Source organism: Schistocerca americana, chromosome 2 (assembly GCF_021461395.2).
Source record: "Schistocerca americana isolate TAMUIC-IGC-003095 chromosome 2, iqSchAmer2.1, whole genome shotgun sequence".
Lineage (NCBI taxonomy): Eukaryota > Metazoa > Arthropoda > Insecta > Orthoptera > Acrididae > Schistocerca > Schistocerca americana.
Window position 1 is genome coordinate 1,101,503,229 of NC_060120.1, and position 15,515 is coordinate 1,101,518,743.

A 15,515-nucleotide genomic window follows, 5' to 3' on the forward strand; every position below is an offset into this window, starting at 1 on the left:
GAAATTTTGTATATATGACTGTCACTGTAGCGGAAACTGCTGTCGTAAATATTTCCGTATGAAAGTTAAGTGGCCACCTGCACATAATGCGTCGTGGGCACCCAGGTGTGTCAGACGTCTGGAGAACAAGCCATTAGTGTGAGTGCCTCGTCAGAAGCACAGGTAGAAAAAAAAAGAAAGGGAAGGCCATTGTCCGCGCTACTGACATCTCCTTGTTGAAAGCATACTGCGGAGCTCGTAATTTATGATATTTACTGAAATGCCTAATGAAACGATGAGAAACATTTCACAGCTATTGTCTTGCTAGTTAAGAAAAATGCCATATGGCTTGCTTTATGTATTTATTTACACATTTTGTTTAATATCAAGTTTCTAGCTGCACTGCAGCAATGGATAAAATAAAATTTAATATATGTACTAATATAAATATTTTATGCCTACAGATCCAGTAAATAATTTTATGATCCATCCAAAACAAATGAGGGAGCACAAAAAGAAATTTCCCTTCACAGGAATTGCATAAATAATTTTTTTACGATTTGGTAACTTATCTACTAGCGTAAGTTTTTGTGATGCATCACTCTAATGTTAAGATGTGACATAGGTATTAGACATGGCCATTTTAGTGTAATATTTTTTCTGCTTGCGCTATGTCATGTTTAGGTATAAGTTGCTGCTGTTTGCCAGGCATAGTGTTATTGAATTTGACTTTTGCTCATTTATGCTGCTAGCTTTGCCAATTTGCATTTTTTTGCATTGCTGTTTGTGTTGATTTGTTATGTGATGCTGCATTGCCTCGTCCCTTAGTTTAGCATCTGAGCTCAGTAGATTTAAGTCAGCTTAAGAGGGGGTAGCCTCTAAGAGAATGAGTTGCGATGAATTGGAAGAAATGCATTGAGAAAACAGGTTTAGGTAGGATTTTCTTGGAAATAAATGTTGAGGTACGAAATGTGTGAACATTTAAATACAGAAAGCATGCTTAGATAGAATTTTTTTGGTGGATACAACAGATGAAATAAAAGGAAAGATATATGAAGTTTTAGGTTGGACTGCAGTACCAAATGTTACACTGAAAACGAACCCTGTCCTTTCCTTTTGTGTTATCCCAGTACGTGTTTGTGTACCCTTGTGTATTTGTTTTCTTCCTGTCTCTGTGTAGTTTCATAGAATTTTTTCTTCTTTTAATATTAAGCTACATTCACTATGATGAGGAATACTGTTATCCTCAAATATAATTGGCATTAATAATATGTTATTTACTTTGTAAAGATGTTAGACATTATTCATTCTGTTTAAATGCTCATGTGTGAAGTTGATGTTTCGCAAGTTATTCTGATCTTCTATGTATGTACTCATGTCATAATTCCTGTAACACTGATGTATATGTCTATTTCTATTCTTTTGTAAAGCCTGTACTACAAATGTTATCTATATTGTTATGTTTTTAATGATGTATTTTGTACCTTTGTTATTGTATTCTTATGTTATAAAATTGTAATTGTCACCAGTTCATGATATTATTAACTTGTTAGTTACATTTCACTGCACACGTTTCTGTTGGTCATAGTATATGGACAATATGTGAGAAGTAGGGACTGATAGTGTTTGCACGTGTGTTGGTAATTCAGCAAGGGACTGGATAACAGCATTGCTGGTTCTAAGGACAATTAAAAGAAAAACTTTCTGAGTGCACAAGTGGTGGTTTATGGACTTGCTATATTCTCTGCAAGAATCTTCGATGGTGATTGTGCACCTGCACAGTCGCAACGGATGGCTGCTGGCCGTCTATACCAGGACTACAGTGGGTCTGCACCTCTGGTGGCCCACCAATACCATTATCTCTACAAGGACTACAGTGGGTCTGCATCTATGATGACCTACCAATACCATTATTTCTACAAGGACTGCAGTGGGTCTGCACCTCTGGTGGCCCACCAATACCGTAATCTCTACCAGGACTACAGTGGGTCTGTTCTGTGATGACCTACCTACCAATATTCTTCCAAACTACGACTGACTCTGCTGTGGGTTTGCTCTGTTGTGGCCCATTACCTGTATGCATGTCAAGAGCCAGCACTGTCTTTCCGTTGGGAGGACAACACTGCTTCTTCAAGACTCCATGGAAATCCACTACTTCCGTGTGCATTTTCTTTTACTGCTCAGACTTTGAGAAAAACACTGCTATTCTCCTGTTATGTACGATTAGGACTGTCTTTATGGACTGTGAGACAATTTTAGCTTTTGACCAACATTGTATCAATAAGTGTGTGCATTTGATTTCTTTGTTATTGTAATTATGAAAAATTTTATCAAATCATTATTGGCCACTGCCCAAAAAAAAAATTTGTAAAATTTTTTGTGGGGAGCATGGGGGCTATGTAAGTAGGCTGTTTATGTTTTCTCTATGTAAGTAGGCTGTTTATGTTTTCTCTATGTAAGTAGGCTGTTTAGGTTTTTTTATTGGTAACGCCACCTCTGTATGAAAATCACTGGCTGTGCTGTGTGCAGTCTGTGGCTGCTTTGCATTGTTGTAATACTCGCCATTGTAGTGTTAGGCAGCTGGCTGTGAACAGCGCGTAGCGTTGCGCAGTTGGAGGTGAGCCGCCAGCAGTGGTGGATGTGGGGAGAGAGATGGCGGAGTTTTGAAATTTGTCATGAACTGCTATATTTATATATGATGATATCAAGGTAAATACATTGTTTGTTCTCTATTAATATCTTTCATTTGCTAACTATCCCTATCAGTAGTTAGTGCCTTCAGTAGTTTGAATCTTTTATTTAGCTGGCAGTAGTGGCGCTCGCTGTATTGCAGTAGCTTGAGCAGCGAAGATTTTTGTGAGGTAAGTGATTTGTGAAACGTATAGGTTAATGTTAGTCAGGGCCATTCTTTCGTAGGGATTTTTTTGAAAGTCAGATTGCGTTGCGCTAAAAAATATTGTGTGTCAGGTAAAGGACAGTCTTGTATTATTGTTTAAAGGGGACGTTTCACAGTGATAGGGTTATTCTCATCAGAATCGACAGCAAACTACCATCGACAACGATACTTCAGGTATACATGCCAACGTCGCAAACGAAAGACGGAGAAAGTATATAAGGATATTGAATGGATAATGCAGTACGTAAAGGGAGATGAAAATCTAGTAGTCATGGGGGACTGGAATGCAGCAGAAGAAACGGTTACGGGTGAATACGGGCTTGGTACAAGGAATGGGAGCTGAGAACGACTAATTGAGTTCTGTAATAAATTTCAGCAAGTACCAGCGAATACTCTGTTCAAGAATCACAAGAGCAGGAGGTTTACCTGGAAAAGATCGGGTGATATGGGAAGATTTCAGTTAGTTTACATCATGGTCAGAGAGAAATTCCGAAATCAGATATTGGATTGTTTAGGCGTAGCCAGGAGCAGATAAAGACTTAGATCACAATCTAGTATGTTGAAGTTTAAGAAGACTAAGAGATTAGTCAGGAAGAATCAATACTCAAAGAAGTGGAATACAGAAGTACTAAGGAATGAAGAGATACGCTTGAAGCTCTTTAAGACTATAGGTACTGCAATAAGGAACTTCTCAGTAGGCAGTACAGATGAAGGGGAATAGACATTTCTAAAAAGGGCAATCACAGAAGTTGGAAAGAAAAATGTAGGTACAAATAAGGCAAATGCAAAGAAACCATAGGTAACAGAAGAAGTGCTTTAGTCGATCGGTGAAACAAGGAAGTACAAAAATGTTCCGGGAAACTCAGGAATACAGAAATAGAAGTAGCTTAGGAATCAAATAAATCGGAAGCGCAGGGAAGCTAAGATTAAATGGCTGCAGGAAAAATGTGAAAAATCGAAAAAGAAACGATTGTCGCAAGGACTAACTCATCATTTGGGAAAGCCAAAACAACCTTCGGTGATACTAAAATCTAGGGAGGTAACATTACGAGTTCAATGACATGCCACTGTTAGACGCAGAGGAGAGAGCGGATGGGTGGAAAGAGTTCACTGAAGGCCTCTATGAGGTAGAAGATTTGTCTGATGTGATAGAAGAAGAAACAGGAGTCGATATAGAAGAGGTAGGATATCCAGTATTACAAGCAGAATTTAAAAGAGCTTTGGAAGACTTAAGATGAAATAAGGCAGAAGGGATGGATAACAATCCATCGGAATTTCTAACGTCATTTGGGGAAGTGGCAACAAATTACTATTCACATTGGGGTGTAGAATGTGCTAAACTGGTGATATACCATCAGGCTTTCGGGAAATTCTCATCCACACAATTGCGAAGACAGCAAGAGCTGAGAAGATCGAGAATTATCACACAATCAGCTTAATATCTGGTGCATCCACGTTTCTGACAAGAGCAATACACGGAAGAATGGGAAAGAAAACTGAGGATGTGTCAAACACCGATCGCTTTGGCTTTAGGAAAGGCAAAGGCATCAGAGAGGCAATGCCGACATTGTGGTAGCTAATGGAAGCAAAACTAAAGAAAAATCAAGACACGTTCACTGGATTTGTCGACCTGGAAAAACGTTCGACAATTTCAAAGGGTGCAAGATGCTCGAAATTCTGAGGAAAATAGGGGTAAGCTACAGGGAGGGACGGGTAACGTACAATATGAATAGGAACCAAGAGTGAATAATAAGACTGGAAGATCAGGAACGAAGTGCTCGGATTAAAAACAATGTATGACACGGATGGAGTCTTTCGCCCCTTCTGTTCAATCTATAAATCGAAGAAGCAATGATGGAAGTAAAACGAAGGTTTAAGAGTGGAATTAAAATGCAGGCTGAAAGCATATCAGGGATTTGATCCGCTGATAACATTGCTATCCTGAGTGAAAGCGAAGAAGAATAATATGATCTGCTGAGTGGAGTCTTATGACAATGGAATATGGGTTGAGAGTAAATCGAAGAAAGACGAAAGTAATGAGAATTAGCAGAAATGAGAACAGCGTGAAACTTACCATCAGAATTGATGGTCACGAAGTAGACGAAGTTAAGGAATTCTACTACCTAGGCAGCAAGTTAACAAATGACAGACGGAGCAACGAGGACATCAAATGCAGACTAGCACTGGAAAAAAGACATTCTTGGCCAAGAGAAGTCTACTAGTATTAAATATCGCCCTCAATTTGAGGAAGAAATTTCTGAGAATGTACGTTAGAAGCACAACATTGCATGGTAGTGAAACATAGACTGTGGAAAAACCGGAACAGAAGGGAATCTAAGCAGTTGGGATGTGGTGCTACAGACGAATGTTGAAATTAGGTGGACTGATAAGGTAAGGAATGAGGATGTTCTGCGCAGAATCGGAGACGAAAGGAATATGTGGAAAACGCTGACAAAGAGAAGGGATAGGAAGATAGGACATTTGTTAAGACATCAGAGAATGACTTCGATGGTGCTAGAGGGAATTGTAGAGGGAAAAATTTTAGAGGAAGAGAGAGACTGGAATAAACCCAGCAAACAGTTGAGGACGTAGGTTGCAAGTGCTACTCTCGAGATGAAGAGTTCGGCACAGGAGAGGGATTCGTGGTGGGCCGCAGCAAACCAGTGAGAAGACTGATGACTCAAAAAAAAGGGCAATCCTGGTAGAGGAAGCAAAGAACTTGGCAGATACGTTTAACGGAATAGATAGCGTCTTTAAAAAAGGTTAAAAGATGAAAATCAACAAACCAATAACAACGTAACAGAATGTAGTTTAATTACGACAGCTAATGCTTATGGAATTAGATTAGAAAATGCTACACGAGAAGATGAGTTTTGATATTCTAGTAGAAAATTAAGTGATGTGTGAAGCTAAGTGGTTATGAAGTTCAGACTAGCAACAAGAAGAAAAGTATTTCTGAGAAAAAAGATTTGTTATTTTTCTGGAGTGTAAGCTTGCACGAAAGTAAAACGTGGGCGATAAGCAATTCAGAAAATAAGAGAATATAAGATCTTGTTATGTAGTGCTAGAGAAAAACGCTGAAGATTAGATGGGTAGATCGAATGACTAATAAGGAGGTACTGAATTAATTTCTATAAAAAAGAAATGCGTGCACAATCTGACAAAAAAAGTGACTGTTTGACAGGACACATACTGGGACGGTGAGGAATAGCTAATTCGGTTATGTAGAGAAATGTGGGGATAAAAATAATAGAATATGACCAAGGCTCTAATGCAGTAAGCACATTCAAATGAATATAGGTTTCAGCAGTTATTCAGATATGAAGAGACTTGTACAGAATAGGTTAGGATGGAGAGCGGCTTCATATCAGTCTTCGACCTGAAGGCCACAATAACAACAAAGTTACTTCAATTAATTTATTAATCATTTAATGAAGTGGAAGAAAGTTCATTGAATGACAATAAAACTTGTGAAATGGTTTGTTATCTTGAAATTAGAGACAGAGACGGTACTATTCTACCAGCCCATTTCGTTTTGATTTAGAATAAGCTGAACATTAAAACTGTATATACAATGTGCAAGTCCCAGAAGTAGACAATGCTATAAGATCCAACAACATACGGACGCTTGAAAAACTAATCTGTTTACTTTGTGTCCATTATTTTATCCCTCTTAGAAAACGGATGTGCTCTGTTTATCGACAGCGTAGGCTGCGTGCGTATCGTGGTCGTGGGACTCTAGCAGATAATTAATCGATGAGTGCCTTCTTTTTTCCTTTGAGCATTTCCAGTACCACATGACTGGTTTACGAGATTGACAAGTTTTACGAGTCTGCTTGAGGTATCCAAGCACGGCTCACGAATTACACTTACTGCTCTACTTCAGCCAGTACCTTCCAGTCTTCGCAGAAGTTATCCTCCTTACCTTGTGAGACTAGCGCTCCTGTAAGAAAGGATATTGCGGAGACATGGCTTGGCAACAGCTTGGGTTAAGCGCTCACGTAGTTTTAAACGCAGAATTTAATATCTGAAATATGTTCTATTTCCTATTTCAACACCGTACTAACCGACAAGATACTGTATGGCAGGTTTCTGTTATTGTACTTTTACACAGGACACGCATTTTATAGCTGCTTCTTTTTTCAGGTCTTTCGCAAAGATCTGATTACTGAATTTGCTACAGGCTTCACACATAGCTGCTACGGAATCACAAGCTTCGATTACGATTTCACTATCGAATTTTCGGAAGCGTCCTTTATTACGATGGTGGTATTTTACTTATTTTCACTAGATAGTCTGAATAATATCATGTAACGAAGTTGGGTGTTTGGCATCTTTTATTTCTTTCTTTGAAAGATATTTATCAAGAGTGCGATTGATGATGCGTGTAATCTCCCATTTACAAGAGACTTCAATTTACGTTTCAGTGAAAAGAAACTACACAATGGAGCTGTTCGGAAGTGGACGTTAATGTATCCTCACTCTAGATGGGACGTCGAACGACATTGCTACGATTAGCCTCATATGTAACGATTAAAGTCACATTGTGAGATACAATCGATGATACGAAATGCCGGAATATAAAATCAGAATCAGGAAACTAGGAATGACGAAATTTATTAATGGTCAAAGAAAAAAATCAAAACGCATATCCTCGACAAAGTTTATTCTGTTTTGTTTGCTGAATACAAAATAACGTCAAAAACAGAATGAATTTTCACTCTGCAGTGAAGTGGGCGCTGATCTGAAATCTCCTGGAAGATTAAAGCTACTTGAATCTGCCAGGAAGTTTGAACCAGCGCACACTCTGCTGCAGACCGAAAATTCATTGTGGAAGGATCACCCAGGATGTGGCTAAGCCATGTCTCCGCAATATCCTTTCTTACAGGAGGGCTATTCTCGCAAGATAAGGAGGATAACTTCTGTAAGGATTGGAAGATACTGGCGGAAGTAGAGCATTAAGTGTAAGTCGTGAGTCGTGCTTGGTTACCTCAATCAGTAGAGCACTTGCTTGCAAAAGCCAAGGGTCACAAGTTCGATTCTTGGTCCAACACACAGTTTTAATCTCCCAAGAAGTTTCAATATCAAAAACGCATTTCTCTTCTTTAACAGAGCTGATTTATTTCACACTAAGAAAAGATCATTTGATGAAGACTGTTTCATCACTTTATATTCTTATTCAAGCACAGTATGGAATCTTCTTGATCCAGGTATTGTAAATCCTAAGTGATTATCTGCTTTCATATGTCTTGTCTCTTCTGTGAAAGGATAATGGAAAAATATCCAAGTTATCTTGGGACATTTAGAAAGCAAATAATGAAGTAAAGATTAAAATCATGAAATCAACCACTATAACAAGTTCTGATGCTGTAGTGTGTGCAGAATACCATGGCCGCTGTAGGTGCGCAGATGACAAGGCACGTGTTGGGAGAGCGGTAGTGGTGGTGGTTGGCAGGCACTGCAGGGGAAATGCCGAGCATTGGAGGGGAAGTGCCATCCTAAACTCTACCCTATACTCACGTTTTTCTGTAAATATTAAGTGGGGTATTCTCCACACCTACATTTCTCTTATTGTGATGTCAAACTTTCCTTCTTTTGCCTAAACACAGCGAAGTTTCACAGCCTCACCTCACTAACAACAGTGCAGAGGCAGTTGCAAAAGAATTCTGAAAAAATGGTTTATCAAGTTTATTAAGTGAGGAACCAAGGAAAGGTAAGGCAGTCAGTGGTTTACGGAAAAGCACACTGTCGATTCAAAATACACGTGGTATGTTTCCAATTATGTTGTTATGTTCCAACCCCCCTCCCTCTTCCCTTCCCTCCCCCCCCCCTCCACCCCAAACGAGTAAATGCCAACTTTCTTCCCGAGAAATTTTGACACTCTGATTCTGTTCAGTCTCGTCCTCTTCTGTTCATGGCCTATATGGATGCCTAAATTCATGTAGAATATTTTGCTGTTCTGTTCCATCACATTCCATCCTGTTCTGTTCCATAATGTGTGAAGCGACGTTTATAGACACTTACTTTGTGATTTTCTGGTGGCGTCTGATGCAGGCACGGAGCTCCACATACATCATCTGCTGTCTCTTAAGACCCACATCGCCAGCCAGGTCCACAGCACTGTCGCCAGAGAGCCGCAGTCCAGAGATGCGCTGCCCCAGCAGCTACAGGAGGGCTCCCACGTGCAGCATGGCCGCCACGAAGAAGCAGTCCAGGCCGACGACGATGGGGACCTGAGTGAGGAGTACTGCACACTGCAGAGTGTAGAGAGCGGCGTACGTGCCGGGCCACAGCGACCAGTCCACTCCGTGGATCTGCACCACGGGCAGCAGCTTCTGGTCGCCAGCGGCCATCAGCGGCGCCGGCAGCCACAGCAGGATGAGGGTGTAGATGTAGGCAGTCAGTGACGTAGTCATCCGGCGGGCCCAGCGCCGTGCGGACTCCAGCTCGGGGCGGTCCCAGTCCTCGGACACCATCAGATCCAGATCTCGCACCAGCCGGTAAAAGGACTGCCTGTAGCCGAAGAAGAGCCCCGCCTTGACTGTCCCAGCGACGATCTCGCGCGTGTGCATCAGCGTGTGCGAAACGTCGTCCACGTCCCCTCTGGCGGTGTGGACGCTGATGAGACCGACGGCCACGTAGGCGGCGGCGCCCAGCTGCACCAGCGCCGCGTGCAGCAGGTGCAGCGCCGGCCGCCCGTGGGGCCACAGCCCGGCCACCCACAGGTACAGCACCTGGCCTGCCAGAGTGCGGCCGCTGCCGCGGTGCCCGTCCTCCTCAGGCAGTGGCTTCTGAAACCGACAGAGCGAAACAGGGCTCCAACACCTGTTCCATATAATAATGTGGTGCCAGAATACTTACATTTTAGAAAACTGTTTTTACATTTCAGTCGATCGGTACCGAAAGGGACACAGTCTTGGAGAAAATGAGTTATTTCCAGAATAATACTTCTAGAGACTAACCTAATATGCTAAGACGAAGAGTCTTTGGTCCGATGATTATAAAGCATAGAAAAAACATTACGTTTCGAAATACCACAACGAAAGATTCTGTCCACGACTGATGTCCTTCCTCGATTTCAATGCCCACTAGCCAGAACTTTTAGGTCTCTACTTGATGTCTGCACAGCGGCCACAGATCGCACAAAGCAGCTGTTGCAGCATTCCCCCGGTCTGCCGGCCGGAGTGACCGAGTGGTTCTAGGCGCTTCAGTCTGGAACCGCGCGACCGCTACGGTCGCAGGTTCGAATCCTGCCTCGGGCATGGATGTGTGTGATATCCTTAGGTCAGTTAGGTTTAAGTAGTTCTAAGTTCTAGGTGACTGATGACCTCAGATGTTGAGTCCCATAGTGCTCAGAGCCATCTGAACCATTTGAACCACCCACTCTGGCACCAGTCGTCAGTACGTCCATCCCTTTGGTAACCAGTTGTCTTAACGAAAGCCTGGACGCCATTTCAGCATTACAAGTGGGTGACTATAGGGCACCTAGGCCGTGTAAACTACAACAGGGTGCATATAAATAGGGCCCCCAAAGCCGGCAAAAGAGATCGTATCAGATTTCACTGTATAACGGACGACTGCCTTGTGGTCTAGAGAAGCAACGTCACTCAAGTATCGCCCACTGGCGCAGCCATAAACGTCAGACAGCATAAATCAACAGAACCACTTATTACATAGTCATGCATTGGGCGTTGATGCGCCGAAGGTTCCAATTAAAGTGTGTACAGAATTGCTACTACTGCAGGTCGCAAACCTCTCACTGTGACTACGTAAAGGAAAAAGAGAAAAGCCCGTTACATATTCACAGAAATACCCAAAAATCTTGCTTACCCTGTTTTTCAGAAATGGGACCTCCCTGCACCAGTGGGACGTAGACTGGCCCCAGCAGCCAGACACCTCGGTCATGTGTGTGTGTGAGCTGGTTGCGTGAGTGTGTGCGCGAATGCTGTCTAATTCCTTTTTGGCTGAAAGCATTTGACAGTCTTTTTGTTGTGCCCATGTGCTACTCAGTATATCCGCTATATAGTGAGTAGCAATCAAACCTTTCGTAATATTGTCATTATTCTATCCTGGAGTTTCCATTGAGGTACCTTTAAACATGTTTGAATGTAAGTAAATACCTTCATAAAAATTTTCATCTCCTATTTCCAAAAACACTGAACACGATTTTTTTTAATTCTAGCCGAGAAGCCAAATACAAATTTTCTTAGATATAACTTTAAAAATGCTTTCATAATGAAATGTGTCCACAGTTCCCAAAAACACTCAGCCACATTTTTTCTCCCTAACCGAGAAATCAGATACTAATTTTCATACATGTAGCTTTAAAAATGCTTCTGTAGTCCTTTAATAATGATTTTCAATTTGTTAATTTTCAAAATTAACTTTTAGGCACTATTTCACCACATTATTGACTGAATTTCTGACTGAGAAATCAAATATCGGTTTTCATAATTGTAACATTAAAATTCCGTTAATAGCGAAATGTTTCACAGAAAGCTTTCTTCTCCTGCTTCAGGCCGTTATGGATGAAACTGGCAAACAGTCCATTACCAAATGACGTCTATAGTATGAGCAACAGCCTTTGCAAATTTCAAGTCTCTATCCTTAGCGGTTTGAGCTGAATTAGTTTTTTAACATTTCAATTTCATTGTTCTTAATTACGGGCTTTTATGTGACCTTAAGTCGGAAAACCGGTTAGATGCAACTTTCCACAAGTCTATCCTATTTAAGCCTCTCCATCTCTGCATAACTACCGCAACCTGCCTCTACTTGAATATGCTTCCTGTAGTCCTTGGCTTCCTTGGCCACCCTCTGTCATTTTTACCAACCACATTGCCGTCCATTAGCGAACTGACGATTCCTTGATCACGCAGGGTGTGTTAATTAGCCGATCTCTTGTTACAATCAAGCTATTTCACGAATTTCTTTCCTCTTCACCACGACTCACAACCTCATCAACTACGTGATCAACCTCTCTAACCTCCATCATTCTTCTGCACTACCAGATTTCAACACCAATTTTCTTCCTGTCTGAACAGTCTACCGTCGAAGTTCCACTTCCGTACAACGTTACACCCCAGACAAATATAATCGACTAGCTCCAATGCTCGGCGTTGCCGGGACATTTTATATCTACCGGCCAAAGTGACGGGCCTTGCGCCTTGTCGATACAGCAAATACAAGCCGCATGGGAAACTGGAGTCGCTTTAAATCGAGGCGCATACTTAAAAAATCACTGTGTATCAACGGAATGCGAGGAATGAATATATCAACACCTGCGCCCTACCCCACGATGATGGAGACCTCTGTTACGTTGGGCAATACGTTCTTCGTGGCCAGCCTTGTTCTGCTGTATATGTAACAACGGCAGCTAATCGATAAATAAGTGTGTGCAGTCATATTTCTGTCAAATTACTGAGCTTTAGCAAGTCCCACGATCTAGTGCATCCGATGGTAGGCCTACTATCTCCTACGTCTACACCTATGTGATTACTCTGCTATTCACAACTGTGCCTGGCAGAGGGCTCAGTGAACCACCTTCAAGCTGTCTCTCTACCGTTCCACTCTCGAACGGCGCGCGAGAAAAACGAGCACTTAAATTTTTCTGTGCAAGCCCTGATTTCTCTTATTTTATCGTGATGATCATTTCTCCCTCTGTAGGTGTGTGCCAACAGAATGTTTTCGCAATCGAAGGAGAAAACTGGTGATTGAAATTTCATGAGAAGGTCCCCTCGCTACGAAAAACGCCTTTGTTTTAATGATTACCACTCCAATTCACGTGTCATGTCTGTGGCACTATCTCCCCTACTTCGCGATAATACAAAACGAGCTGAACTTCTTTGTACATTTTCGATGTCATCCGTCAGTCCCATATGATGCGGATCCCACACCGCACAGCAATACTCCAGAATAGGGCGGACAAGCGTGGTGTAAACAGTCTCTTTAGTAGACCTGTTGCACCTTCTAAGTGTTCTGCCAACGAATCACAGTCTTTGGCTGGCTCTACCCACAACATTATCTATGTAATCGTTCCAATTTGTCTGACTTATCGCATAATCGAAATTTAGCGGATTTGTTTTAATACCCGTGTGATTAACTTCACACTTTTCTTTATTCAGGGTCAATTTCCAGTTTTCGCGCCATACAGATATCTTATCTAAATCATTATGCAATTCGTTTTGGTCATCTGATGACTTTACAAGACGGTAAATGACAGCATCTGCAAACAATCTAAGACGGCTACTGAAATTGTCTCCTATGTCGTTAATATAGATCAGGAACAATAGAGGGCCTATAACACTTCCTTGGGGAACGCCGGATATTATTTCTGTTTTACTCGATGACTTTCCGTCTGTTACTACGAACTGTGAACCTTTCTGGCAGGAAATCACGAATCCAGTCGCACAACTGAGGCGTTATTCCATAGGCACGCAGTTTGGTTAGAAGACGCTTATGAGGAACGGTGTCGATAGCCTTCTGGAAATCTAAAAACATGAAATCAATTTGACATCTCCTGTCAATAGCACTCATTATTTCATGAGTATAAAGATCTATTTGTGTTTCGCAAGAACGATGATTTCTGAATCCGTCCTGACTACGTGTCAATAAATCGTTTTCTTTGAGGTACTTCATAATATTCGAATACGGTATATGTTCCAAGGCCCTACTGCAAATAGACGTTAGTGATATGGACCTGTAATTCAATGAATTACTCCTACTTCCCTTTTTGGGTATTGGTGTGACTTGAAGAATTTTCCAGTCTTTAGGTACGGATCTTTCTGTGAGCGAGCGGTTGTATATATTGTAATTGCTAAATATGGAGCTATTGTGTCAGCATACCTTGGGAGGAACCTGACTAGTATACAACCTGGACAGGAAGCCTTGCTTTTATTAAGTGATTTAAGCTGTTTTGCGACACCGAGGATATCTACTCCTATGTTTCTCATCTTGGCAGCTGTTCTTCATTGGAATTCAGGAATATTTACTTTGTCTTCTTTGGTAAAGGAGTTTCAGAAAATCGTGTTTAATAACTCTGCTTTAGTGACACTGTCATCAGTGACTTCACCGTTGATATCGCGCAGTGAAGGTATTGATTACGTCTTGCCACTGGTGTGCTTTATGTATGACCAGAATCTCTTTGGGTTTTCTCCCAGATTTCGAGACAGAGTTTCGTTGTGGAAATTATTGAAAGCAACTCGCATTGAAGTAGTCACTATATTTCGAACTTCTGCAAACCTTTGCCAGTCGTGGGGATTTTGCGTTCTTTTAAGTTTGGCATGCTTTTCTCGCTGCTTCAGCAACAGCGATCTGTCCCGTTTTCTCTATCATGGGCGATCAGTACCATCACTTATTAATTTATGTGGTATAGATCTCTCACGTGCTGTCGATACTATCTCTTTGAAATCATTCCACAACTTTTATGCCCTTACATGATCAAATCGGAAGGAGTGCAGACTGTCTCTTAAAAAGGCGTTAAGAGAATATTTATCAGCTTTTTTAAATACATCTACTTTGCATTTCTTTTTGAAAGTCGTAGGAGTTACGGTATTCAACCTAGCAGCTGTTGCCTTGTGGTCGCTTATCCCTGTATTCTTCACGATACTCACTATTTATCCAGGATTATTTGTTGCTAAGAGGTCAAGTATGCTTTCGCCGAGTCAGCTCATGAACTAATTGTTCAAAATAGTTTTCTGAGAAAGCACTGCCGGCCCTGGTGGCCGAGCGGTTCTAGGCGCTTCAGTCTGGAAGCACGCGACCGCTACGGTCGCAGGTTCGAATCCTGCCTCTGGCATGGATGTGTGTGATGTCCTTAGGTTAGTTAGGTTTAAGTAGCTCTAAGTTCTAGGGGACTGATGACCTCAGATGTTAAGTCGCATAGTGGTCAGAGCCATTTGAACCATTTTTTGAAAAAGCATTCAGTACAATTTCGGATGATGTTTTACGCATGCCGCCGGCTTTAAACGTATAATTTTTCAAGCATATCGAGGGTGGATTAAAGTCAGCACAGATTACAATTGTGTGGCTGGGGTACCTATTTGAAATGAGACTCAAGTTTTTTTTAACTGTCAAGACGGATATTGCCGTTGTGATTTATTCTCGTGACAGGAATTACAATAAGTCAACCACGATGTATTTCATTTGTTAGGCATTCAATTGTTCAGTAATTTTCTTTGTTGTTTCATCTGAACGTAGAAATTTAACGTAAATCGTTGAATAACTTTTAGAGATTTTTGGTAACAACCTTTCCCCTACGTTTAAAGTCACAATACGACATCTTTCGTAGACACTGATGTCCCTCTTGTTTTGAAGGTAAAGTATGCAAAATTTGATAAAGATCAGCTTCATCAAATTTGTATGCACTACGAACAAGAAACGGAGACTCTTCTTTATATCTCTAGATCTAACAAAATCTCTTTTTCAGGAACACTTTCTTGCCATCGCCACTGTGCTTGTCATGTCCTCTTTTACTTCGATCAGCGCCTTTTATTTTTCTGCCCAGAGAGCTAAACACATCTACTAGTGCCTCATTTCTCTAACCCTCTTAGGCATCGTGTAGGGGATACTTTCTGACAGCGTTATTTAAAACAAATATGCCGTACTTGTAACTATGTTTAACACTACATATTGTTGTACTGTT

General features: G+C 41.3%; 1 protein-coding gene across 1 annotated transcript in view; it reads right to left on the reverse strand.

The window, feature by feature from the left end:
• Window positions 1-9,039: 9,039 nt before the first annotated feature.
• Window positions 9,040-15,515, reverse strand: part of LOC124594700 — an 80,637-nt gene continuing 74,161 nt past the window's right edge. Inside the window, exon 2 of the mRNA XM_047133068.1 lies at window positions 9,040-9,666. Coding sequence (XP_046989024.1) covers window positions 9,040-9,666 — 627 coding nt within the window. The remainder of the gene's footprint in view (window positions 9,667-15,515) is intronic.